Source organism: Ranitomeya imitator, chromosome 5 (assembly GCF_032444005.1).
Source record: "Ranitomeya imitator isolate aRanImi1 chromosome 5, aRanImi1.pri, whole genome shotgun sequence".
NCBI classification, from domain to species: domain Eukaryota; kingdom Metazoa; phylum Chordata; class Amphibia; order Anura; family Dendrobatidae; genus Ranitomeya; species Ranitomeya imitator.
Window position 1 is genome coordinate 581,599,649 of NC_091286.1, and position 26,548 is coordinate 581,626,196.

The 26,548-nt window shown below is 44.1% G+C and overlaps 1 protein-coding gene across 1 annotated transcript in view; it reads left to right on the forward strand.

The window, feature by feature from the left end:
- Positions 1-21,004, forward strand: part of UBXN7 (UBX domain protein 7) — a 56,986-nt gene extending 35,982 nt beyond the window's left edge. Inside the window, exons 7-11 of the mRNA XM_069727887.1 lie at positions 8,458-8,548; positions 8,660-8,787; positions 9,119-9,548; positions 10,149-10,228; positions 16,956-21,004. Coding sequence (XP_069583988.1) covers positions 8,458-8,548; positions 8,660-8,787; positions 9,119-9,548; positions 10,149-10,228; positions 16,956-17,117 — 891 coding nt within the window. The 3' untranslated portion in view covers positions 17,118-21,004. The remainder of the gene's footprint in view (positions 1-8,457; positions 8,549-8,659; positions 8,788-9,118; positions 9,549-10,148; positions 10,229-16,955) is intronic.
- Positions 21,005-26,548: the final 5,544 nt, after the last annotated feature.

Sequence of the window (26,548 nt, forward strand, 5' to 3'; positions counted from 1 at the left end):
TATTTGCGTAGCTGACAAATTCCGAATGTATACCACACTGCCACACTCGTTATTAGGAGCAAATCATCGTGGCTATCAACCACTGGATGCTATGAATGTGGTTACCGATGAGGTTTGTGTAAATACACAATGAAAACTACTACGTTTTCATCCATAAAGACAAACCATGCAAAATTAGTTTATTAAATGCAGTGCTAAAAAGGTGTTTTACTTGGTGCACTGTGAAACCTGTGCCCTTCAGTACAAAGGGTGAATGACATGACCATTTAGAAAGTGGATTGAAGAACAGCTCTGTGAGGTGGATAACCATGGTATAAGTAATAGCTCAGGTTTCAAAATTTGTTGCCTAAGGCTATGTTCACAAATTGTGTTTTTTGCTGCTTTTTTTTTTTTTGCTTGTACATTTGTCTGTTGTGCATGCTGATAAAGTTTAGTGCATAAAAAATCTGATTCCACTGTTTTTGCATCGAAAACGCAGCGAAACCTGATACCTTGCTTAGTTTTTGCGCTAACCATCGCTTTTAATGGGTGAAAAACACTGATAGAAGTGACATGCTGCGTTTTGCAAAAACCAAATCCTTCTGACAAAAGTGTCAGGGGAAAAAAAGAGGGATTTTTTGGTACTTACTGTAAAATCTCTTTCTTGGAGCCTTCATTGGGGGACACAGATAACCATGGGTGTATGCTGCTGCTAGGAGGCTGACACTATGCAAAAAAAGGAAAAAGGATAGCTCCTCTCTGGCAGTATACACCCACCGATAGGCACCAAGTACCTTAGTTGGTGAAAAAAGCAGTAGGAGAAGCGACCAGAACTCAGAACATATAGTACCAACTCAACCAGGGTGCTTAGACCCAAACATGGTACCAGAAAACAAGCAGGGAGGGTGCTGTGTCCCTCAATGAAGGCTCCAAGAAGGAGATTTTACGGTAAGTACCAAAAAATCCCTCTTTCTTCATCGCTTCGTTGGGGGACACAAATAACCATGGGACGTCCAAAAGCAGTCCCAAAAAAGGGTGGGGAGAAAGGACTCGGGTCTGCCGGTGTGCAACAGCCGCCTGCAGAACCTTCCTACCAAAATCTGCATCGGACTGGGTATGAACCCTATAGAACCTCGTAAAAGTGTGCACCAGGTTGCGGCCTTGCAGACCTGCAAGGCAGAAGCCTGGTGACGAACAGCCCAAGAAGCTCCGACAGCCCTGGTGGAGGGGGCCGTTTCTCATGAACACGGTAGGCTTCCAATATCGCTGAACTAATCCAACAAGAGATCGTGGACTTGGATGCATGAAGACCTTTCCGGCGACCTTCAGAGATGACAAACAGGGAATCGGACTGGCGAAAGGGGGCAGTTCTAGAAAGATAGACCCGAATGGCCCTGATCACGTCCAGTTTGTAAAGAGACTTCTCCAGAGAATGAACTGGAGAAGGGCAAAATGAGGGAAGAATGATGTCCTCATTGATGTGGAAAGCAGATACCACCTTGGGAAGAAAAGAAGGGACAGGTCGGAGAACGGCAGCATAAAGCTGCCAACTCGGAGACCCTCCTAATTGATGTGCTGGCAATTAGAAAGGCCACCTTCCAAGAAAGAAGGGAAAAAGAAATGTCCTGAAGGGTTTCGAAGGGCGCAGACTGTGGAACCCCCAAAACAGGGGCTGAGATCCCAAGGTTCCAAGAGGGAATGGAATGGAGGAGAAAGATGTGCAACTCCTTGGAGAAACGTCTTGACCTGAGGGATGGAGGACAGATCCTTCTGAAAAAGAATGGACAAAGCGGAGACCTGACCCTTTAGGGTACTGAGAGTCAGTCCCGAGTAGAGACCTGCCTGAAGGAAACCAAGAAAGTCCGGAAGGGAAAAAGACATCGGAAAAACATTGTTTGTTTCACACCATTGGAAGAAAGCCTTCCAGTACCTGTGGTAAATGCGGGAAGAAGCTGGTTTTCTTGCTCTGATCATTGTCTGAATGACCTGGTGAGAAAAACCGGACTCCCTTAGGACCGCGGCCTCAACGGCCATGCCGTTAAACTGAGACTGAGAACTCTGGTGGAATAGCAGACCGTGTAAGAGAAGGTCTGGGAGCCTCCAGGGGGTATCCGAGAGCATATTCATGAGTTCCGCATACCAAGGGCGCCTTGGCCAGTCTGGTTCTAAGAGGATAACCGAAATCCCCTCTGACTTTATCTTTTTTATGACCCTTTGGATCAAGGGAAGAGGAGGAAACAGGTAAGTGACCTGAAACTGGGACCACGGAATTACCAGGGCGTCGTGGCTGACGGCCAGAGGATCTCGGGATCTGGCTATGAACCGAGCTACCTTGTGGTTCATTCGAGACGCCATGAGGTCGACGTCCGGCGTGCCCCAACGTTGACATATCTGATTGAAGACCGAGGGATGGAGAGACCACTCGCCCGCTGCCAGTCCTTGGCGGCTCAAGAAATCGGCTGCCTAATTTTCGACCCCCAGAATGTGAACGGCTGATGTGGCTGGAATGTGACGTTCCACCGAACGCAGGATCTTTGCCGTTTCCGCCATCACCTGATTGCTGCGAGTCCCGCCCTGGTGGTTCAAGTACGCCACAGCCGTGGCGTTGTCCGACTGAATGCGGATGGGTCTGTCAGTGGAGTAGTGCAAGGAAGATTGCCCTGATCTCCAGGAGGTTGATGGGAAGAAGAGCCTCCTGGGCGTTCCAGCGACCTTGCGCTGTGTTGTCGGAAGACTGCTCCCCATCCGAGGAGACTTGCGTCAGTGGTGATGACCTGCCACTGAACGGGGAGGAAGGACCTCCCTTTGAGGACTGAGGAGCACACCAGGTTAGGGACTGCCTTACTTCGGGATGCAGATGAACTGGACGGTCTAGGGAGGTCGTGGACCTGTTCCAGGTGGACAACTGGAGGGGACGAGTGTGGAACTTGTCTCGGTTGATAATCCAGCCGAGACGGGTCAGTGTGTCCAGGGAGATTTGAAGGCTTCGAGAAGAGTCTTGATGGGATGATCCCTTGATCAGCAGATCGTCCAGGTAAGGGATAATGAGAATCCCCCTGGAACGAAGAATAGCCATGACCTTGGTGAAAACCCTGGGGGCAGGCCGAAGGGAAGGGCCGTGAATTGGTAGTGATCGTCCTAGATTGCAAACCGAGGGAATCTCTGGTGCCGTACACAAATAGGAACGTGAAGGTACGCATCCTGAATGTCTACCGAGCAGAGAAATTCCCCCGGCTCCATGGCGGCAATCACCGATCGTAGGGATTCCATCCTGAAGTGGCGGAGTCGAACATGACGATTAAGCAATTTTAGGTCCAGAATTGGACGGAGACAGCCGTCTTTTTTCAGGACTACGAAGAGATTCGAGTAGAACCCCGAAAATCGTTCGTTTGACGGAACAGGGACGACTACACCAGCGGTGACCAGGGAAGATACTGCTTGGAGAAAACCGGGTAATTGGCATCGCTGCTTTGGTGGACGAGAAAGAAGGAAGCGACTTTCTGGGAGGGAAGAAAATTCAATCTTGTAACCAGAGGTAACGATCCCTCTGACCCAGGCGTCGCTGACCACCGATAACCAGGCGTCCTTGAAGGAAAGAAGCCTGCCTCCCACCCTGGAAAAACGTCCAGGTGGGGCGACCCGTCACTCAGAACGGAACCTGTTGGAACGGGACCCAAAGGACCTTGAGGGTTGGCTAGGCCTCCAGCTGGGAGCTGGTTTGTAAGAAGGTTTCCTTCGTTCACCTAAGGCAGAGGGACACTCCTGCTGTGAAGAGGATTCTGAAGCTGGAAATGGACGAAAGGGCCTAAAGGAGCGAGGGCCCTTTCTGTTGAAAAGACGCTTGGGTCTAGACTGAGGGAGAGAGGTGCTTTTGCCCCCGGTAGCGTCCGAAATTATCTAGTCTAGCCGAGCACCAAAGAGCCTAGAGCCTTGGAAGGCTAAGTTGGTAAGGGACATCTTGGAAGTAGTATTTGCACTCCATGCCTTCAACCAAAGCATGCATCGTATAGCCACGATGTTGCTACTTGCTCTGGCAGAACAGGCTGCCGCATCCAAGGAGGCAGCCAAAGCATATTTGCCAGCGTGGCCAATCTGGTCTGCCAATTCAGCCAGCTCGTCCGAAGAAGCCGAAGCTAAGATGCCTTGGCGAAGGATCTTGGCCCAGGCGGAGATGGCCTTAGCTACCTACCCAGGTGGAGGCAAAATTATTGCAGAGGGATGCCCCAGATGCCTCAAATGCTGATTTGGCTAGTGTCTCAATCTGTCTGTCCGTCGCGTCTTTAAGAGACGCACCATCCGGTAAGGACAGAACAGTCTTAGAGGAAAGACGAGAAACCGGCGGATCCACCTTGGGGGACTCCGCCCACCTGCCAAGAAGATCGGCACCCCTTTGGGTATAGGACGTCTCATTGTTTTCTTCCCAGAAAGTGCTTTTTCGGATGCTCCCAGTGCTTTGACAAAGTAGCTTCAAACTCCTCGTGGTTGGGAAAGGAGCGAGAGGGACGTTTTACCCGCTTGAAAGAGACGGAAGGATCCTAGGGAGAAACCTCGTCCTTTTTAAGTTTGAGGGATAGAGAAATAGTCTTATCTTGGCTATCAACCATGGCCTGCATACTGGAAGTCTGGTCTGAATCAGTCAGACCCAGACTGTGAATCTATATCCGACCCAAGGTCCTCCTCCGAAGAGGAGAATTGGGAAGAGGAGAGCAGCTTGGGTGCTGCGGAGGGACCCGGAGAGCTGGATGAGGAGCCAGACAGAGTCCTCTTCCTAGAACGGCTAGCTGGTCTGTCTCTTTTGAAAGTCGATATCAGGTGCGTGGACAGTTGTGGAAGTTGTTCAAGCGCCTGGACCAGAGACTGGGATACCTTAGTCAGGTCAGAGACCGACTGGGACATGGCAACAGCCCACCCTGGGGGAGGGGGCGTGCACTCATTCTGGGAGCCGGAGGGCTCCTGTGGGGCAGACATGGTAGGAGGACTGCAGGACTGACAGAGAGACGATGACTGGCCTGAGGACCACTTTTTCTTACAACGTGCGCATGTTTAATGAATTATAGTGGGCTTAGAAAGAGAAGCCCCTGCAGAGTTGGACATAAGTAGAGCCTGGTGCGCTATAGTGCCAGAGGAGTATAAAGTGAGATACTGTGGAGGGGAGGCTAGCCAGAAAACAGGGATATAGGAAAAAAAGGGTAGCAAAAGCCTATCCAGACCAGCGAACTGCAGCAGACAGAGGCTAGCTGTATCCCCCGAGCCGAAAATCCGTCCAGGCACAGCGATGCACGAGATGCTGCGCAGATTCCAAGATGGAGGAATGCAGGAAGCCTCGTAAGAAGGGGAAGAGGAGTGGTTTAGCTGTGGAGCCAATGAGATAAGACAGGCGGCAGGTGGGGGGGGGCGTGCCATAAGAGTACGACGTCTGATTGGCCAGAGGAGGCGGCGAGAAAGCGCGCACAAAGAGGGCGTGGCCTAACCCAGCCGTAGTGAAAATGAACGTGTCAGGGAGCGTGCCCTGACAGGATGAAAAGTAGAAAAGTAAAGCGCAAATTAAAAGGAGAATAACGGCGCTTATGAGCATCGGAAACGGTGGCGCAGGTCCGGGAAGTGAGCGTGAAAAAGGCGCGAAATTTAAAAAGTAATTACTGGGTCTGCAGCTCCTTTGAGAGAAGCGGGTTACCTGATATATGTCCTGTTCCCATATGCGCTGAGGATCGTCCAGGGGCCCAAGGGTGGGCGGGTCGCTGGATACAAAGATCCTTCTTCCCACACCGTCTCTGGACGGTGTAGAAGATGGCATCAACCCTTTAGAGAAGGGGGGAGGTCACTGCTGGTAACCACCGTCTTCCTCTCAGCCCTCTCCAAGGAGAGGGGTGATGAGGGAAATGGCAAGGACTGGCCACCGGAATCAGCCCTGGAGCACCCTGAGGGTGACAGGGGATATTGTCCTACCTGCGGGCCTGAGAGTTGCGATGTGGGTGACACCACACTGCTCGCTCAGCCGCTTATGATAAGGCAGAGTGAAAATAACACTCTGGTTCCCAGACGCTGTATCTGAAAGAAAAAGGAAGAGAGTTAATAAAAACAACAAAACCTGTAAAAAAGGATTAGATGTGGATCTGGTATAGATCCAGGTCCGCCTCCTACAGACACTAAGCACAAACTTGTTTACTTGGTGCCTGTCGGTGGGTGTATACTGCCGGGGAGGAGTTATCCTTTTTCCATTTTTTGCATTGTGTCAGCCTCCTAGCCGCAGCAGCATACACCCATGGTTATCTGTGTCCCCCAATGAAGTGCTAAAGAAAACAAGCTGTGTGCATGACTGAAAATCTCATTGACTTTGCTGATACTGCGAAACGCAGCTGACAATTTGCATTAAAAAAGCTGAATAAAAATGCTGCAAAAGCGCAACTTGTGAACCTAGCCTAAAACTACCATGGCAACTTGACTAGCTGTAGAATAATTGGCGTTGAAAAGGTTAAAGACCCCATACAAATTGGTGACTGGTATAGAAAATGTATGGCCTGGGAAGCCTTCTGGATTCTTGAGTTACACACCCCTAAACTAATGATCTCAAAGGTTTATTATATATGCAGTTTAGCTAATGAAGAAAACAACTGACCAAAAATGTCAAGTGTCGGACCCCCATCAATCTCATATTGAGATCTTAAGTAAATACAGCCCTTCCCTGACGAAGCTGGTAATACAGCGATACGCGTGGGGCTCTTCCCACTCTACTTTGGTCCCGGGACTTCTTGACGGCTGACGCCACATATTGGACTGACTGATATGGTGATTTTTTTTTTTCGCTACATGCAGCCTTTTGGCTTAACCTCGTGGCATAGGTTTCTTTCCATACCTTCTTATTGTGATGGCATGTGAACCCTAACTGCCTGCATATTACCGATTGGGCGCGCATTATTATTACATCGTAAGCCTTGCGTCTTCAAAACTTGAGGCAGAAGTTGCCTTTTATATTATTCACTGGGTGATCCCTGTTGATTTCCCATTGCTATTTGCTAGACTTATTGGGGTCTTAATGTGAATATCAGCGTTTTTGTTTACATAGGGGTACTTTTTCGCCATATGGCTTTCTGGGGACGCCCAGATTATATACCTATGATTCTTTTGTGTCTATCCATATAAGTATAAGCCATTTTTCTGTATATATGTGTGGTGCTATCTTTGGCACATTATTGTGCCTCTAGTCGTCTTTATACATTGATTTACTATAGGACCAGTGGTAGTGTTGTTTGTCTTTTAAGTTGTTTTTATTGTGCTTTCTGTCTTTTCAATAAACTTTGTATTCATGTAACTTCATTATATTTTGGGAGAGCGCTCTATATGCATGGTTCTTTCTCTTGCTTCTTTCTTAAATAAATACAGAGCATTTGTTGACTGCATGAAATGAACCAATAGTAGCCATGTACCTATGATTTTTTTTTTTTTTTTTTTATATATAGGGTTTTATGCCTTTCTTACAGACTATACAGAAAGCTGTTAGGCCCCTTTCACACATCAGTTTTTTGCCGTCGGGCACAATCCGGTGGATTAAAAAAACACGGATCCGGCAAAAGTTGGCGCTGGATCCGTTTTTTGTCTTATAGACTTGTATTAGCGCCGGATTGCAACGTATGACCTCACGTTTCATCCGTTTTTTGCCGGATGCGTCGAAAATTTGTTTTCCAGCGGCTGGAGAAAACGTACATAGGAACGTTTTTTCTGTCCGGCGAAAAAACGGGCAGCGATGGATCCGGCGGAAAACTTATGAAATGTGAGGTGAAATGATAAAATCCGATGACCGAGTCCGTTTTCTTTTTTTTTTTTTTTTTTTTTCCATGCATTTTCCATCCAAATCATGCATTTTCCATTGTGGTCTCTTTCTCTTTCTTTCTTTTCTTTTACTTTTTTTCTTTCAAATTCTATGCCCGGGATAAAAAAAAACAAAAAACAGATCCGTCACATCAGTTTTTCACAATTTGCATCGGATCCATTTTTTTTTTTTTTTTTTTTTTTTCAAAATTCGCCGGATTGTGCCTGACTGCAAAAAACTGATGTGTGAAAGAGGCCTTAGGCTACTTTAACACATCAGTTTTTTTTGCCTTCAGGCATAATCCGGCTAGTTTTGGGAGGAAAAAAAAAAAAAACGGATCCGGAGCAAATTCTGAAAAACCAATGCGCTGGATCTATATATATTGTTTTTTGCTGGATCTGTTTTTGTTTACCGGGGCTAGAGTTTGGACTTCCTGTTCCAGAGAGAGAGAGATCCTGCAAAAATGAATTAAACGTGAGGCCGTCAGGCGCAATCCGGCGCTAATACAACTGTATGAGAAAAAAACGGATGCGTTTTATTCAAAACTCGCCAGATTGTGCCTGACGGCAAAAACCTGATATGTGAAAGTAGCCTTAATTGGCCTTTCAAGTAATACAATGTATCAACCCTGTTACCAATAAGTCATCCCTGTAAATGTTCTGTATTCACAGGTTTACCATGACAGTGAAGAGGGGCAGAGATACATACAGTTTTACAAGTTATCCGACTTCCCATATGTCTCCATATTGGACCCACGTACAGGTGAAAGACATTTATGTTGAGCTTGCTCTTTCTCTCGATTCCTTTTAAGCTCTCTGACTCTTTGTTGTTGTATTGATTATTATTTTTTTTTGTCTTCCCTCTTTCCCAAAGGCCAAAAGATGGTTGAATGGCACAAGTTAGATGTTAATTCGTTTTTGGAACAAGTTATGGGATTTTTGACAGAGCACGGTCAGCTTGATGGACTTTCCAGCAGCCCTCCCAAGAAACGGTTGCGTTCTGTAAGTATAAAGCCGCATCTGTTAGTTCTTTTTGTACTAGATTTTTTTTCTGCTAGATTTATATTAGGATCTATGGATGTTTTAGAGGGGTGGCACCATTTAAGGCAGGCCCCTCTGAGTCACAGCGAATAGTCATGCTACACCTTTTTGTATAGATACCTATTGCACAGTCGATGATTGACCAGAGGCTAGACTACAATTAGATGGTTTTTTTTTTTCTAAAACGCTGAAGTCTTTGACACCTTCTATGTATATTGTATTGGCGTACTATGGGCCTTGTTTCTTTAATCGTACTCTTCTAATTTGCATTAGTGGTCTTACTGTCCTCCAGGAGAGCCTCATCGATGCAAGTGAGGACAGTCAGTTAGAAGCGGCAATACGTGCCTCCCTGCAAGAAACCCATTTTGACTCTTCAGCCAGTAAACAACCCGGTCGCTATGAGGAGGAGTCGGACACGGAGCTGTATTCTGGCAGTGAAGAGTTCATCTCAGTCTGTGGATCAGATCATGAGGATGAAAAGGAGGAGCGGCTGCCCGAGTCACTGCCAGAACAGGGGACATCCAGCAGTAAATCTAGGAAGGCCACAACTAAAACCATCAATCACAGGAAAGATGACTTATGTCCACTAGAGCCAGTTATAGGAGAAGACGATTCTTCGAACCACCACTTACTACCTGAAAATCCTCCCACAGAATCTCAAGATGTAAAAGACAATTTTGGGAATGATGAATCTTCTGAAGACTGTCCGGATACAAGTAATGGTTTGTACTGCACCATATTATGCATGCCTTCAGACATTTAGTATTGTTTTCTAGTTTCCATGGGTAACACGGCGTGATTAATTGAATTCCATCGCAGTTTCCCTCTGCCTCGCGCTCCCCTCTGCCTCGCGCTCCCTCTTCCTCGCGCTCCCTGTAAAATTTTGTTAAAATGGAAATATGTCGCTGGCAGACAATGTGCTTCAACATATATGATTGTGGCCCTGTGCATGTCAGACATGTCCATAGCCTGCGTGGTTTAGACAGATTCCTGCCCCTTTAGCATCCACCAGTATGAGGCAAAAAACACATTCTGCTCCATGTACAATTATCGTTTTGGGATTTTTTTTATACCATCATAATATATGGGTGATGTTCACCAAGAGCTTTACACTGATTGTGAGCAGGCATAATGGTGTAGATCCCAGATACACAAGGGTAACATTGCCCAACATGGACTTATTATCCATACTCAAACACAGATGAGGCTGCCACTGTCCAGTAATGGATTATAGAGAGCTGATTACTAATTATTGCTCTCTCTAATTTCATCTGGTCATTTATTTCCTGTCTATTATTTATTTATTTTTTTTAATCTTCCAGGTCCCAAAGCGAAACTCATGCTGCGATACCCAGATGGTAAAAGGGAACAGATCTCACTACCAGAAAAGGCCAAGTTGATGGTATGTATGATATGAGCAAGGTTGGTGATGGTACCAGTTGGGGGGGTGGGGAGCACAGGCAGTTGCCCTGGGTTTCAAATACTTTGGGGGTGCCAAATTTTACACTATGCACCTACTGCAGCATTTAGGCGCTGTTTTGACATATCGGTCGGTGCTGCAGGTTCTTATACTGATCTCTGCAGTCAGTATAAGCAAGTCATCAACTGCTGTGCTCGGCATAGGCAGTGATCACAATCACTAATCTCTTAGTATTTTTTTTTTAATCAGATAAATTTTTATTAAGGAAAATCAATGATAACAAATGACATCTGAATAACAGATAATCATATATTTTATGAACATAACTCCCCCCCCCCCCCCGCCTTTTCCCTTCCTATCCCCCCCCCCTTCGAGACCCCTTTAATGCTTTCCCAAATTCCCATCCGATATTCCTTCCCCAATTCAAATACAATTGTATAGTATGAACATCATCTGTAACATTATGCATCCTCCCCACAATTCTAATTCCATTCTATCCATGGCTGCCAAAACTTTTGAAATACATCTAGTTTATTTCTCTTAGTATAGATACTTTTTTCCAGTAAAATTATATGGTCCGCCTGCGTAAGAAAGTCTCGTCTAGTCAGAGGCTCCTCTCTGATCCAGAACCGAGCTATCAATTTCCTTGCTATGAATAACAGTCTAGCAATCGCCAGTTTAACCATAGATACCACTGCTATTTCTTCCACATAGCCTAATATACAGACCAAAGGGTCTCTCTCTGGGAATGACACCTATATATCAATTCAATCCGATTCAATACAACTGTCCAGAAGGCAGACAGTCTAGGGCAGTGCCACAGCATGTGTAACATGTCTGCCTGTTCCTGCGAACATCGTGGACACTCGGAATCAGACCTCAAACCCATCTTGAACAGTCTATCGGGAGTTCTGTAAGCTCTATGAATTACATATAATTGAGACATCCTCCCAGGTTCGCTCATAGAGATCTTAGTCACATATTCTAAAATAGATTCCCATCTATCATCATTTATCTCTCCCAATTCAGCTTCCCATTTCACTCTAGACTTGATGGGATGTTTGGCTAGAAAGGTGAATAATAAATCTCTATACACTTCTGAAATTGCCCCCCTTGTCCCGCTGTTCTCCAAAATGGAAGCCAGCGTGATATCAATCTGGATCTCAATAAGTTTTCTCCGACATTGCGACCGATACGCATGATGAATTCTTTTATAATGATATAAATTTAAATGTGATAACTGGAATTCTGTTTGTAACTCCACAAATGACTTAAGTCCCCCTTGACCTATTAGCTGACCCATCTTTCTAATTCCTGCCTCTCTCCATGGCCCATATCCTTCCATTTGCTTAAATTCTTGTAAAGGCCCCTTCACATTAAGCGACGCTGCAGCGATACCGACAACGATCCGGATCGCTGCAGCGTCGCTGTTTGGTCGCTGGAGAGCTGTCACACAGACCGCTCTCCAGCGACCAACGATGCCGGTAACCAGGGTAAACATCGGGTAACTAAGCGCAGGGCCGCGCTTAGTAACCCGATGTTTACCCTGGATACCATGCTAAAAGTAAAAAAAACAAACACTAGATACTTACCTACCGCTGTCTGTCCTCCAGCGCTGCGCTCTGCTTCTCTGCTCTCCTTCTGTACTGTCTGTGAGCCGGAAAGCAGAGCGGTGACGTCACCGCTCTGCTTTCCGGCTCACAGCCAGTACAGGAGGAGTGCAGAGCACAGCGCTGGAGGACAGACAGCGGTAGGTAAGTATCTAGTGTTTGTTTTTTTTTACTTTTATCATGGTAACCAGGGTAAACATCGGGTTACTAAGCGCGGCCCTGCGCTTAGTTACCCGATGTTTACCCTGGTTACCAGTGAAGACATCGCTGGATCGGTGTCACACACGCCGATCCAGCGATGTCTCCAGGGAGTCCAGCGACGAAATAAAGTTCTGGACTTTATTCAGCGACCAACGATCTCCCAGCAGGGGCCTGATCGTTGGTCGCTGTCACACAGAACGATTTCATTAACGATATCGTTGCTACGTCACAAATAGCAACGATATCGTTAACAATATCGTTATGTGTGAAGGTACCTTAAGTTTATATTATCCCATATAGGTGAGTATTTGGTAAGGCCTGTGACACCCCTAATCTGTTTAACTTTTTCCCATACCTTATGAATTAGGAGAACAGTAGGAAACAGAGAACCCAGTTTCAAAAATTGCCCCCCTTCCAAACTCTCACCCACAGGCCATTTTCCCATCAAATATATCAAACTACTGGGCGATTGCCCCTTTCCCATCTCCTCCCCCCATCCTCCAATATGCTGGCATTGTGCTGATAAAAAATATACCCAAGGGTTAGGGAGCGCCAAGCCCCTTTCCGCCTTTGGCCTCTGCAAAGTTTCTTGTTTAAACCTTGGGTTTTTCCCCCCCATATTAGTTCGCCAAACAGCGATTTAATTTTATGGAACCTACTCTGCGGAATCCAAATTGGAGAATTATGCAGTACATATAACAACTGCGGCATCACAATCATCTTCAAAAGGTTCACTCTTCCAATTACAGAGAGATGTAGTTTGTTCCACGCTGAAATTTTGGTACGTATTTTTTGTAGCAGAGGGCTTAGATTAAGTTCTTCAAACCTCGTCAGAGGAAGGGTGATTTGTATCCCCAAATATTTAAATTTCGAAACTACCTTCAATTTTGCTGACATTTCCACCTCCTCAGTACCCCTTTCTACCTCATCAATGGGCATAATGCACGATTTGTCCCAATTTATTTTGAGTCCAGAGAATTCCCCAAATTCCTCAATTAATGCCACCGCGTTATCCAGATTCTCCCCTGAGCCCCCCAAAAATAACAAAATATCGTCAGCATACAGAGACACCTTCTCCTCCTTCATTCCATAGACAAATCCTTTTATCTCTCGTGCCTCCCTTATTTTAGCGGCCAAGGGTTCCACAGCTAGGGCAAATAGCAACGGAGACAATGGGCACCCCTGCCTTGTACCCCTATGCAATGAGAAACTATCAGATAATTTATTATTTACTCTAATTTTTGTCATTGGAGAGGAGTATAGCAACCCCACCCAAGATATAAACTTAGGCCCGAACCCAAGGCACAACAGAACCGACCACAAGTAATTCCATTCTACACAATCAAAGGCCTTATGGGCATCCAAGGACACCACCACTCTCTTTCCAGCATTTTCGGCTGGAATTTGCATATTTAAATATAATCTCCTTAAATTGATTGCTGTAGATTTGTTGGGCATAAATCCAGATTGATCTGGGTGGATTACTTTATCAATCACATGGGTTAGTCTGTTGGCCAAGGCCTTCGCCAAAATCTTTATATCTGCTGTAAGGAGTGAGATTGGTCTGTAGGACTCCGGATTCAGCGGATCCTTATCAGCTTTAGGAATGACCACAACAATGGCCTCTCTCATAGATGTAGGTAGTATTCCCCTCTCCAACGACTCATTAAATACCTTCTCCAATTTAGTTATTATTTCTTCATTAAAAATTTTGTACACCTCTACCGGAATGCCATCCGCCCTCGGGGCCTTATTACCCGCCATATCCGCCAGTGCCACCCTCAGTTCCTCCGCTGCCATCGGCCTATCCATCTATTCTCTATCCTCCTCACCTAGTTTAGGAAGCTTAAAGGGACACTGTCACCTGAATTTGGAGGGAACAATCTTCAGCCATGGAGGCGGGGTTTTGGGGTGTTTGATTCACCCTTTCCTTACCCGCTGGCTGCATGCTGGCTGCAATATTGGATTGGAGTTCATTCTCTGTCCTCCATAGTAGACACCTGCGCAAGGCAAGATTGCACTGTGCAGGCATGTACTACGGAGGACAGACAATGAACTCCAATCCAATATTGCAGCCAGCATGCAGCCAGCGGGTAAGGAAAGGGTGAATCAAAAACACAAAAACCCCGCCTCCATGGCTGAAGATTGTTCCCTCCAAATTCAGGTGACAGTGTCCCTTTAATCGCACTCATATACCTGTTTATCTCCTCTTGACTTTTATGTATCTTTGAGGAGTATAACTCGCTGTAAAATTGTTTAAATACATCCAAAATTTGATCCCCTTGTGTAACCACATTACCTTCCTTTGTTTTAATTGCGTATACATGTGAGGATTCCCATTGTGCCGAAGCTACGACTGAGAGCAGGTGCCCCACTTTCTCACCCTCCGCATAGAATGCCTCGTTCTGAAATGCCCGCAATCTCTCTGCCTTACGGATGTGAAGTTTATTAACCTCCGACTGGGTCACTCTCATGCGGGTCTGCGTAGCTTTGGAACACTGTGCCCCCAATGCCTCCTCCGCTGCCCTTAATTCCTCCATCACTGCTTTATCTAGTTTTTGAGACTTAGTCTTAAATCGAGATACTTCTCTGAATAAGATCCCTCTCAAAAACGCCTTCATAGTATCCCAAACTATATGACCCTCTGCACTACCTTCGTTTATCCTAAAGAATTCACCCAGTTCCTCTCCTATCTTTTCCATATCCAGCAACCGTAACCAAAAGGGGTGAATTTTCCATCCCATACCTGCCAACCTCCCCTGTTCTCCCAATTGTAGAGATACCATCAGAGGACAATGATCCGATAGAACTCTGGGCAAATATTCCACTTCCTGCACCAAGTTATCCATCCCTTCATTTCCCAAAGCCACATCAATGCGAGACAAGGAACCATACGTCGCCGAGTAGCATGAGTAAGTGTAGTTCTCCATATTTCGAACTCTCCACAAGTCTATCCATCCAATTTCCCTCATGTAGTTTCCAAAAGGTGTTACATTCCCTTCCTCTCTGTTCCCTGTATGTTTGCCCCTATCCCAATGATCATTTGCAATATTATTCACGTCTCCTATTACAAGCAACGGGACTCCAGTCCATTTCCCTGATATGTCCAGAATTTCCTGTATCTTTTTTCCCGAAAACGGTGGAGGGATATATAAAGACACTATACATAATAATCTATGCAATATCTTGCATACAATAAACACGTATTGCCTGTCTTTGTCTATTATAACCTCCACTTCTTCATATGGAGTAGAAGTGTGGATTAATACTGACACTCCCCTAGCATAGGCTGAGTACGTCGAGTGATGAGCCTTCCTCACCCATCTTTTTTGTAACATAGCTACTTTGTCTTCTACCAGGTGTGTTTCTTGAAGGCACATCACTGAGGGCCTCAGTTTCAGCAGATATTGTAGAATTGCGGCCCGCTTTGAGACATTTGCGAGACCCCTAACGTTCCAGCTTACAATTTTAATTCTATCCCCCATGATATATCACAGTACCAAACGTTTGACTCATTAAGAAAGGAGGTCTCGATCCTCCCCCCCCTTGCCTTCCCTCCCGCCCCCCCACCTTCCCAACCTTCCAACTGAAATAACTCCCAACCTTCCCTTCCATCCCCCTCCCAAAAGATTGATTGGCTCCCACAACTTTTAGGCTGATAAGAATTCACTCTCCCTCTCTATTTGAGATCTAAGAGGGCGTTTTTACAGCCTAACAATACAAGCTACTAATCTCTTAGTATCATGAAATGCGTTTTGTCGTCAGTCTACCTTTGGGGAGTGCTGTCCCTGCCCATGTAAAGGCTACACTGCGCTTTCCCACAGCTCCCTGTCTATCTGCTCACTTCAAACCAAGCAAAGACACACAGCAATGTATAACTTTTTTTTTTTTTTTTATTCTATGTCATCATTCAACAAAAGGTAGAAAATAACCAAGTGCAAACTGTAATTATAGCAATACTTTCCTCCAAAGTACAATCCCTGTGCTTGGGAGAAAAGGGATTCATTATTAGACTGGTGGAAGGGACTCGAGGACCGCCAACCTTCCATGGGTGCAAAATTCTTGTCTTCCCCCGAGTGTTACCTGCCTATACTATGCCACTGGAGGTCATGTCAACTGATACCTGCTGGGCTATGCAAAATCACCAGGTGTAGTGCCCATGGATGGGATTCTCGTAATGTCTAATGGTGCCTCTTGTTTGGAGATCACAAGCTCACGTATAATGATATTCTATGCAGATGTTCGCAGCAAGTCATTCAGTTTTGTTTATTTTTTTAAGTTGTTATTTTGCTTTTGATAAAATTGGACCCAAACTTCACAGGGATCCGATAAACCTGGTTGTTTCTGTGGCTAACCTGACTGATTGAAATGTAGGCAAACAACAATAACCACCCAAATATGCAAATTCGCGTATTTGGACTTGACATTTAAAAACACGTAAGTGACAAGAGTATAAGTACTATGTAATATTAATTCTAATCTTTATTTAATAAATATTTAAAAAAAGAAACCAATAAAGTATACAATAGTAATATCTGAAGCTGCAATTCCAAGTTTTAGTTGCAGGAGACTATACTACTTATTTTGCCCTGATTAGAAACCTGTTCTGTCCTGTTTGGACTGCACTGCAAGTACAAGACAAAGTGCTTTTAGTATAAAGTGCTGCTTATTAACGTGCATATACCATAAAAATAAAGACTAAACTTACATAATAGGACAAGGTATTGTAATAGTTCCCCCGCCGCCCCAACGCACGTTTCGTGTGTTCACTATCTCAGGAGGTGTATTTTTTGGTTATGTTGGTTCGGTCTGTACCTCTTCGGGATGTGACTATTTAGGATGTTTTGGTTATCCTTCGTGTCTTTTCACTTGTGCTTCTCTCCCATCTTGTCTCGCAGGCTCTGGTTAAGCATGTACAGCAGAGAGGATATCCAAATGAGAGGTTTGAGCTCCTAACAAACTTTCCACGTCGGAAGTTATCACACTTGGACTATGATATCACATTACAAGATGCCGGCTTGTGTCCTCAAGAGACTGTGTTTGTGCAAGAAAGAAATTGACCAACTTCATATAAATGTTTCCTTCCTCCCTGTTCACCATCTTTCACTCCTCATAAGACTTTTTTTTCTGCCTTTTTTAGTTTTGTCTCATCCTTATTACATACTTTTGGGAATGACCAATATCAGTGACGTACTATGGTTCGGAGAGGCCTCCTGTTCTATGGTTATGAAGGAACCATACAAGCAGTTCCTGCATTTCACGAACGGTCTTTCTTCAGCTATACTGGAATAATCTGCCTCGTCTGATGTCCGCAGCTCCCAACTACTTTTTTTTTCTTTTTGGAAAATCTCAGCCAATTTTGTATTTTTTATTTTTTTATTTTTTTTTTTTACTTTAATGTTGCATATTTGATAAGTTCATTTGGAACTTCATGTTAATTTCATCAGTGACTCTTATTTATTGCATCTTCTATTTTTTCCTCTTTTTGCTTTGCAGCAAAACCAGAGCATGTTATGTTTCATAGAAGACCGGGTTTTGATATGTGGATTCTCAAACCGACCAATATTGGATTGTCCATTTGTCTCTGAGCGCTATCACATGCCAGCAATACTGGAGGCGGCCTCAGATTGCACTAACTGTCCCTCCCATGCCCCTTGTTTTCATGGCTGATGGGGGCAGGAGAAAATGGGTGTTTTTATGTAAAATATTTACACCATGCCTATTTTTATTTTTTATTTTAAAACACTTTGGGTGTTGACAATGATAGAAAATACAGTCATACAGTAAAATATCTGTAATCTGACATTATTGGAAAAAATGCAAACTTTATGGTTAAAAAACAAAAAAAAAAAGAAATGAAAACCAAAATAAAATAAACTGTCCTACCATTAGGCTACATCTTTACAGGGACATGCATTAACTTCTCGCGCGCTCCATTGTAAAACGTTATCTCTATTGAGAGAGTTGGTACCTTACAAATTAGATAAACTGTACAAGTCTCGCATTAAATTGAAAGGGACTCAGTTTTTGCATCAGAATAAAGCTGAATTAGTTTGGTGCAATCAGATTTTGCATTGCTTTTGAGGACTTAGTCAAATGTGGCAGAGCTGCAATACCAGACACAACCAAATGGACAAAGAAAAGCTTAAAGGGAACCTGTCAGCAGGTTTGTACTATGTAGTCTGAGAGCAGCATGAAGCAGGGGCCGAGACACGGATTGCAGTGATGTGTCACTTAGGCTACGTTCACATTTGCGTTGTGCAATGTTGCGTCGGCGACGCAACGCACAACGCAAAACTAAAACGCATAGTTTTGCGACGCATGTGTCCTTTTTTGCCGAATTTTGGACGCAAAAAAATGCATCTTGCTGAGTCCTCTGCGCCCTAACGCTTGCGGCAAAAAAACCGCATGCATCGCAAAACGCATGCAAACGCATGTCCATGCGCCTGACGCAGCCCGGCAGAACGCAAATGTTGAACGTAGCCTTATTAGGCTGTGTGCTGTTGTTTCAAAACAATGAATATTTTATCAGCAGGAGATTATCAACTGCTGCTCATTTGAGCCCTGGTCCTGCTCCACTCCCAGCACTGATTAGCAGTTTACTGTCACTATACAATATATTCAGAAATTTGTGGTGTGGATTGGGGAAGCTTTCTGAACTGTTACATCTTAAAAAACAAAAACTGATTTATATCACAACTGCTGCACCCAGTAAACCAAGTTACATATCCCTGGAATCGGGGTCTCTGCCCGTATATCAAGCTGCTCTCAGATGAAGGAGCAAAAACTTCTTGACAGATTACTTTTAAATGGCAGTGCAATGTAACCTAGTGGGATGTACTCATAAAAAACTATTTTTTTGCAATTCAATAGAAAACATTGAAATTCATTTACTTCAATATGTCTATAACATTTCTGTTCACATTTCTTAAAGTTGGCTCCCTACCTTTACCAGCTCGAAGGTGGGTCTAAGGAACCGTGACGGCCTCATAGAGCTCTATAAAGATGTTGGTTTTGGGTTATTGATCTTGTGGTCGAGCCTGTAATTTGGCAGTTTATGCTTTTCTGAAATTGGCCTAATTGTAATCTTCATTCAAGGCCACATAACACGCTCTACAACTAGTATACTCGGGTGATTTCCGAGTATTTGTTAGTGTTCGGAGATTAAGTTTTCATCCCGGCAGCTGAATGATTTACAGCTACTAGCCAGCCTGAGTACATGTGGGGGTTGCCTGGTTGCTAGGGAATCCCCACATGTAATCAAGCTGGCTAATAGCTGTAAATCATTCAGCTGCGGCAAAGAAAACTGAATCTCCGAACACTCACAAATACTCAGAGGTCATCCGAGCAACGAGTACACTCACCAATATCGTGACTGATTCCAGAGGAGTAATATAAAGCTCAGGCAGCTCGGTTCACAATCCCATAGTTTTGTGGGATGACATGGCCCCATTAAGGTTTTTTGTTGTTTTTTTCTGTTTCAGTACTGATAGAGAAAAAAAAAAAAAAAGGCATGCGCCATTGAGTGCCAATTTACAGTGCTGTTCTAACTTGGAGGTATGTGGCGACACACAAAAAATCTAGTTAGCTGGCACTCCGCTTTAAGGCCACATTTAAAGATCTAATAAATCGTATTTTCTCCGGAACTTTTGCTGAGCGCTCTGGTCTCTCTTGGGTATTACAGAGATTTACATTTGTATGTCCTGTACTAGAAATCCACGGTTGCTAATTAGTGATGAGCGAGTGTACTCGTTGCTCGGGTGGCCTCCCGAGTTTTTGTGACTGCTCGGAGATTTAGTTTTTGTTGACGCAGCTGCATGATTTACAAGTGCTAGCCAGCCTGAGTACATGGTTGTTAGGGAATCCCCACATGTATTCAGCCCGTAAATCATGCAGCTGCCTCAACAAAAACTAAATCTCCGAGCACTCACAAATACTTGGAGACCACCCGAGCGTGCTCAAGGAAAACCCGAGCAACAAGTACACTCGCTCATCACTATTGCTAATTCATTGTTATTCCTTCAGAGATCCTGTGTATAAGTGACTAGTTTGGCTCTAAGAAATGATCTAACCTTGGTTTCTACACAACTAGTGCAGCAAACAATGGCTGATCAATGATGTGCATTCGCCTTTTGCGCAACTAGTCATTTATTAGGCCATTCTTGCTGTTAGTTTCAGTTAATTTAGTGGATTATGGGCTCTTGGAAACCTTTTTATCTGCCAGTGTGCAAGGATTTATGGGGGCAATTGTTTCCAGACAATGCGTTTTCTCATGTCAGCGGCCTTTGTCGTATTATCATAGCTGCATTCACTTAAGTTCGGATGATATAAGATCTGGTCTATGGGTAAAAGTGGTGCGATCTATGTCAGTGAAGGGGACAGCAGCCCATGCATGTGAATGGCATTTCTGCAACTCTATTTTCAGGCGCAGCAGCACATCTGCAATTTCCTGCAGATCTAGTTGTAAGATGTTGATCAGATTTGCAGTACGACTACATAACTAAATTATTTTAGATCCTGAAAGTCAATACTTCCTCCGCTTTCTTGCTCTTTTTGTATGTCACATAATGACTGATAGACATAGGATGAGTGATTTCAGCTCTGGAGAGTGAGTCTGCTTCATGCCAGAAGTCTTGTATAACCACGGATTCCACGCTTCTGTCAGTGCATATTTTGATTTGCGCTGTTTAGATATCTTATAAGAATGCTCCATCATTCATCCATCATACACATGTTTGCAGATTTATCATTTTTAATTTTAGTCAGAAATACAGATCGGTCATTTCCAGGCATTTTCTGTTCTCATACCAGTGACACCATTATTTTCATCAGTGTTAAAATACTGTGATGAATAAAAGAGAATCTTGTAATTACCCCTTTGTCAGTTAAAATATATAAATTTGGTAATTTTGTTTTCATTTACAAATAAAAACAATTTTGTATCATTGTGGCTGAATATTTCCAGATTACTACTGGGTGGTCTGCTGTTTACATGGGATGATAGCTTGCCAGATTTCAATCTTTTGGGGTCTGAATTGTTAGGGTTAGTGTACGCTCACATCTGCTTATATAAATTAGCTGAGATTCTCGGGCAGAAGAGTTGGTGTCGTGCGTTTTTTTTTTTTCTCACCTAGCATCCATATGTAGTGCGTTTTTAACATCGGCTTTTACATACAGTAATCCTCGGTCATTTCAAGCTAGTTAACTAATCTTCGAGTGGGGAAAATAAGTATTTCATACACTGCCGATGTTACAAATGTTCCCACCTACACCTGTTTATAGAGAGTAATAAACATGGAGCTTCCCAGGCTATTAATATCTGTTCACAACTGTCTTGCTGTTTATTAACAAGGGGGACCCCCCACACAAAAAAATGTCCCACCCCTATTTTTAATAACCACCATTAATTGATATTAATAAGCTGGGATGGGTCCGTGGATATTGGCCCCCTCCCAGACTAATAATAATATCAGCCCTCAGCCTCCCCAGAAACAGCGCGTTCATTAGATGCACAAATTCTGTTGCTTAGCCTTGGCTCTTCCCACTTGCCCTGGTGCTGTCCATTGTTGGCTGTAATGAAAGCCTATGGACACAGGATCCGTCACTGACCATCAAAAACAGGAATGCAGCGACGTATCCCGTTTTTTCATTCTGACCATTCCTGGAAGGATTTTCTAGTCCGGGAAAAAACACAAATATCTCTCTCTCGAATTTTATGCATTAAAATTCAGATACTACCAAATTCGACGGATCCGTCAGTTTACTGGATGCGATACATCCGTTTGCCAATCTTTTTACAACGGCCGTCGTTATGACGGCCGTCTCAAGACGGAAGTGTGAAAGAAGCCTAATGGAGAGGTGTCTATAAGATACTCTATTAAACCCCTTAAGTTTAAGTAAAAAAAAACCACACAAACCAAAGTCCTTTATTTGAGCAAACCATTTTCTATTTGAATCTTCATCTTGCTGGAATCATTAGCTAACACCCTGTCGCATTTGGAGAGCCCCTGGTATGCCTAAACAGTGAAAAACGCCCACAACTAACCCAATTTTGGAAACTACACCCCTCAAGGAATGTATCTAGATGTGTGATGAGCATCTTGAGCCACAGCTACTTCACAGAAGTTTATAACGTAGAGCGATAAAAATAACAAAAAAACACATTTTTCCCACAAAATATTATTTTAGCCACAAATTTTGTATTTTCACAAGGGTATCAGGAGAAACTGCACTGTACAATTTGTTGTGCAATTTCTACTGAGTACACTGATATGAAATCTATGGAGGAAAACAACTGGTTGGACGCACGGCAGGGCTTGGAAGGGACAGAGTGCCATTTGACTTTTTGAACTGAAAATTTGCTAGAATAATTAGCGGATGCCATGTCGTGTTTGGAGAGCCCCTGATGTGCCTATAAAGTGGAAACCCTCCGTAAGTGATGCTATTTTTTTTTTTAAACTAAACCCCTCAAGGAATTTCTGTAGACATGTGGTGACCACCATAAACCCACAGGCGCTTCACAAAACTTTATAATGTTGATCTGTGAAAAACAATTGTTGAAAAATGTTTTTAGTGCCATTTTGTTTTTTAATTATCACAAGGATAGCAGGAAACAATGGACCATAACATTTGTTGTGCAATTTCTCCCGAGTACGCCGATACACCATATATGATCGAAAACCACTTTTGAGGCACAGTGCAAAGCTCAGAAGGGAAGAAGCGCCAGATTGGTGTTAAGATTTTTCTGGAATGGTTTGAGGGTGCCATGTCACATTAGTAGAGCCCCCAAGGTGCCAGAATAGCAGAAACCCTCATAATTGCTGAATGTAGAAATACCCTGCAGGCCAGATATGCAAAGTATGAGCAGTGTCGTTCTGTGCTGCAGTCCATTGGCTCAGTGGTCATGGGACAATGGGCGGCTATGTGGCCAGGGTTATGACACCTCCAACACACTATACTAAGGGAGGGGACCTTGGGCACTAACTCCGGTATTCTTGGCCACCCCTCAGGTGTGGCTCTAGCTCCCCTCTTTTGGGTGTCAGCCCCGCTTTTGGAACCGCAGTATGGAGATTCCCCACCCTCTTGTATCCCAAGGACCTCTCAACTGCCTGGTACCTCTCCACCAAGCTCACTAGATCATCGGTATTACGGGGATCTCCCTGGGCAACCCGGCACCGGCCTGATTAGGAAGTGTATCAGCTTGTCCATAACTTTCTCCACCATCTGTGCTGGGGAAGTGGAATCAGGTTGTAACCATTTTTGGACCAGGTGTAGGAGATCGAACATTTGGGACCGGGGAGGCTTGTCACTGCAATATGCTCACTCGTGCACCCGTTGCACCCTGACAGTCGAAGTTACTCCTAAATGAACCAAGATCTCGGCTTTTAACTTGGCATATTCTTTTGCGTCCTGCAACACCAAGTCATAATATGCCTTCTGTGGTTCACCTATTAAATATGGTGCCAGAACCTCGGACCACTCTGCATCGGAGGCAATTTCTCCCGCTCCACCACCCTCTCAAACACCAAGAACACCTCCACGTCATCCACCGGGGTCATCTTTTGCAACGCTCTTCTTACTGTCTTCCTCACGTAAGAGTCATTAGTCGGACCTTGGGTTGGGGCGCTCATCCTGCCCTGGATGGTGTTTGCCAGAAGCTTCATCTGCTGACGTTTGTCCTCCTGGCTCTGCAGGATCTACTGCCGCTGCTCCTGCTGGATCTGCTACCGCTGCTGGTGCTCGCTCTGCTGGAGCTGCTGTAACAACAGCCTGTTGGTCTCCTGCTGTTGCTGCTGTGCTTGGACAAGGTGTTTTCAGCAGTTCCTCCATGCAGTCAGATTTTCCTCCATGCAGTCAGATTTCCCTCCTGCAACCACTTTCACCCAGGACATGCGGTATCGGCACTCACACTGCTTCTTGGGATCTTTGCCCGTGCTTCTAGCACCAATTGTAGGGATCTGTGCTTACTCGGCTGCATTGGAGGCAGGCACAGAAAGCGGTATTACTGGAATGTCCAAGCAAGCTTATTAAAACGGCATAAACTGCTCTGGATAAACAAACGAATGAACAGCCTTTTCTGGCACAGAGTAACAAACAGAAAATAAACAGTCCATATAGTACTGTGGGTCTGCCCGCTCAGGTCAGTGCCTTCAGCAACACCCACATGGAGGACTCCACACACATACTTCCGAGCTCACATCACCGCAGCAAATAGCCGCGATGACACATATCTCCCCTCCAGTACTCATCCGGCAGCCATCCTACAGCTGTTTCTCATAGAATTTCCCTTTTGGTAAAGTATTTTCCCCTAATGGAACCAGGTTGTTTTAAATGTCGTCACACCGTCAACACTGACTGTTTTCATGGCTCATGGAGTTGTCAGGCTGTTATTTGAGCTCTGGCAACAATCCCCAATTCTTGTGGTGCTGATTATTACTCATGAGCAACATATTTTACCATCACAACAGGCTGCAGATCCGCTAACAATAGATCCTTATTTTGGGTAGCTAAACAGACAGGTGCGAGGGGAGTCTACTGACTTGGTGGCTTCTCTGCTTCTGGGTCTCCATTGTCTTTGGATCAGCATCTGACGTCAGTACTTTATGCTCTCTGCACCAAGCACAGTAGTCAAAAAATGGATTCAGGAATTGGTGGAACTGTTCTCTCACATTGTGCTCAGAGTCATGTTCCATCCCGCACAGCTCGTCCTTAGGTAGTGCTCTCTTATGCTCAAAAACTTCTGTTTGGGTACAAGGTAGGGCTCGAAATGGAAGAAATTTGGTAGGAATAAATTGCAGACACCATTTCGCATTTGCAGAGCCGCTGAAGTACGAAATAGCAAACATTCACACAATTAACCCCATTTTGGAAATTGGACTCCTTAAAGAATTTATCTAGGGATGTTTTGAGTAATTTGAACCCAGAAGTGGTTCCAGAATTTTATAAAATTGAGCGTGATTATGAAAAATTACATATTTTTCCAATAAAATGTTTTTGTCCCAAGTTTATAATTTTCACAAAGGGTAATAGGAGAAAATTTGCTACCACAATTTCTCCCAATCTTGATTGTTCCCCATTTGTGGTCAAAATTGGGGTTTGGCACAAGGCAGAGCTTGGGAAGGATACAGTGCTATTTGATTTCTGGAGCACACATTTTTTTTCTAGAATAGATTATGGAAGCCATGTCGCATTTGCAGAGTTTCTTACACACCATAACATCAGACACCCCGCACAAGTGACCCCAATTTGGAAAGCATTCCCTTTAAGGAATTAATCTAGAGGTGTGTTGAGCACTTCTAACCCACAGGTAATGAATATCAAAACATTTAGATATGAAAATTACTTTTTTCCATTAATATAGACATTTCCATGAAACAGAAAAATGTAGTGTTTTTCCACAAAAACGTTACTTTAGCCTCAAAATTGTATTTTACATGAGGGTTTATAGGAGAAAATGGACAGGCCAATTTATTCCCAATGTGGCAATATCCCCTTTGTGGTCATATGCTACTGTTTCAGCACACAGCCGGGATTGGAAGGAAAATGCGCTACTTGGCATGTAATTGCCATCTTTCATGGTCTTCCTAAAATTTTTAAGGAAATTTTCCTCCACCCATACGTCCAATACCTGGAATAGGATTTCTCAATGAACACCTAAGTGCTTGGGTTGATGATCACCTGTCACTTTTAGTTCACAGAACCCCTGTTTTTTTTTTAAAGACACCACCGATGTTTTGAACACTATGGCTGTATATGGTGGTGCGCAGAATACAATTTTATCACCTGCTCAGGGGCTGACATATCATTGGTGCAATCTATGGGGCCGCACAGGGGCCCAAGAGGTTAGAGGGACTATTTCTACTTGCAAAGCAGGTGCAATTTTGCATTTTTAGGAGCTCTTGGGTTTCAAATGGCCCATATATTGTTCTTGCACAGTGGCCATTTTCTGTCTGTGTCTGCCAGTGCACTTTCTATATAGAAAAATATTTAGAATTGAGAGTCCTCAGTGATTGATACCATCTTTTCAGTTAGCCATTAAAAGGTAACAAATTGCAAGCTTTCGAGACTACACAGGTCTCTTCATCAGGCAAAGGCTTTGCCTGATGAAGAGACCTGTGTAGTCTCAAAAGCTTGCTATTTGTTACCATCTTTTCAGTTAGCCATTAAAAGGTATCAACCACTGAGGACTCTCAATTCTAAATACTTTTCTATCTACTGGCTAACACGGTACCAAGATATATATCTTTCCTGTATCTTTCTATATAGTAAATTTGTATTCTGGCATCTCCACATATTCAGGCCATAAAGACATTGGAACATCATTTAAATAAATACAGAAAATATAATGACAACATAAAGGGAACCTGTCAGCAGGACTGTGCTCAGTATCTTACAGACAGTGTAAGGTCGGTGCCATTATACTGATTAAAATGACACCTGGGGTGAGAAAATCCGTCTTGTGGTTCTTGTTTAATTTTTATTTGCAGTTTTC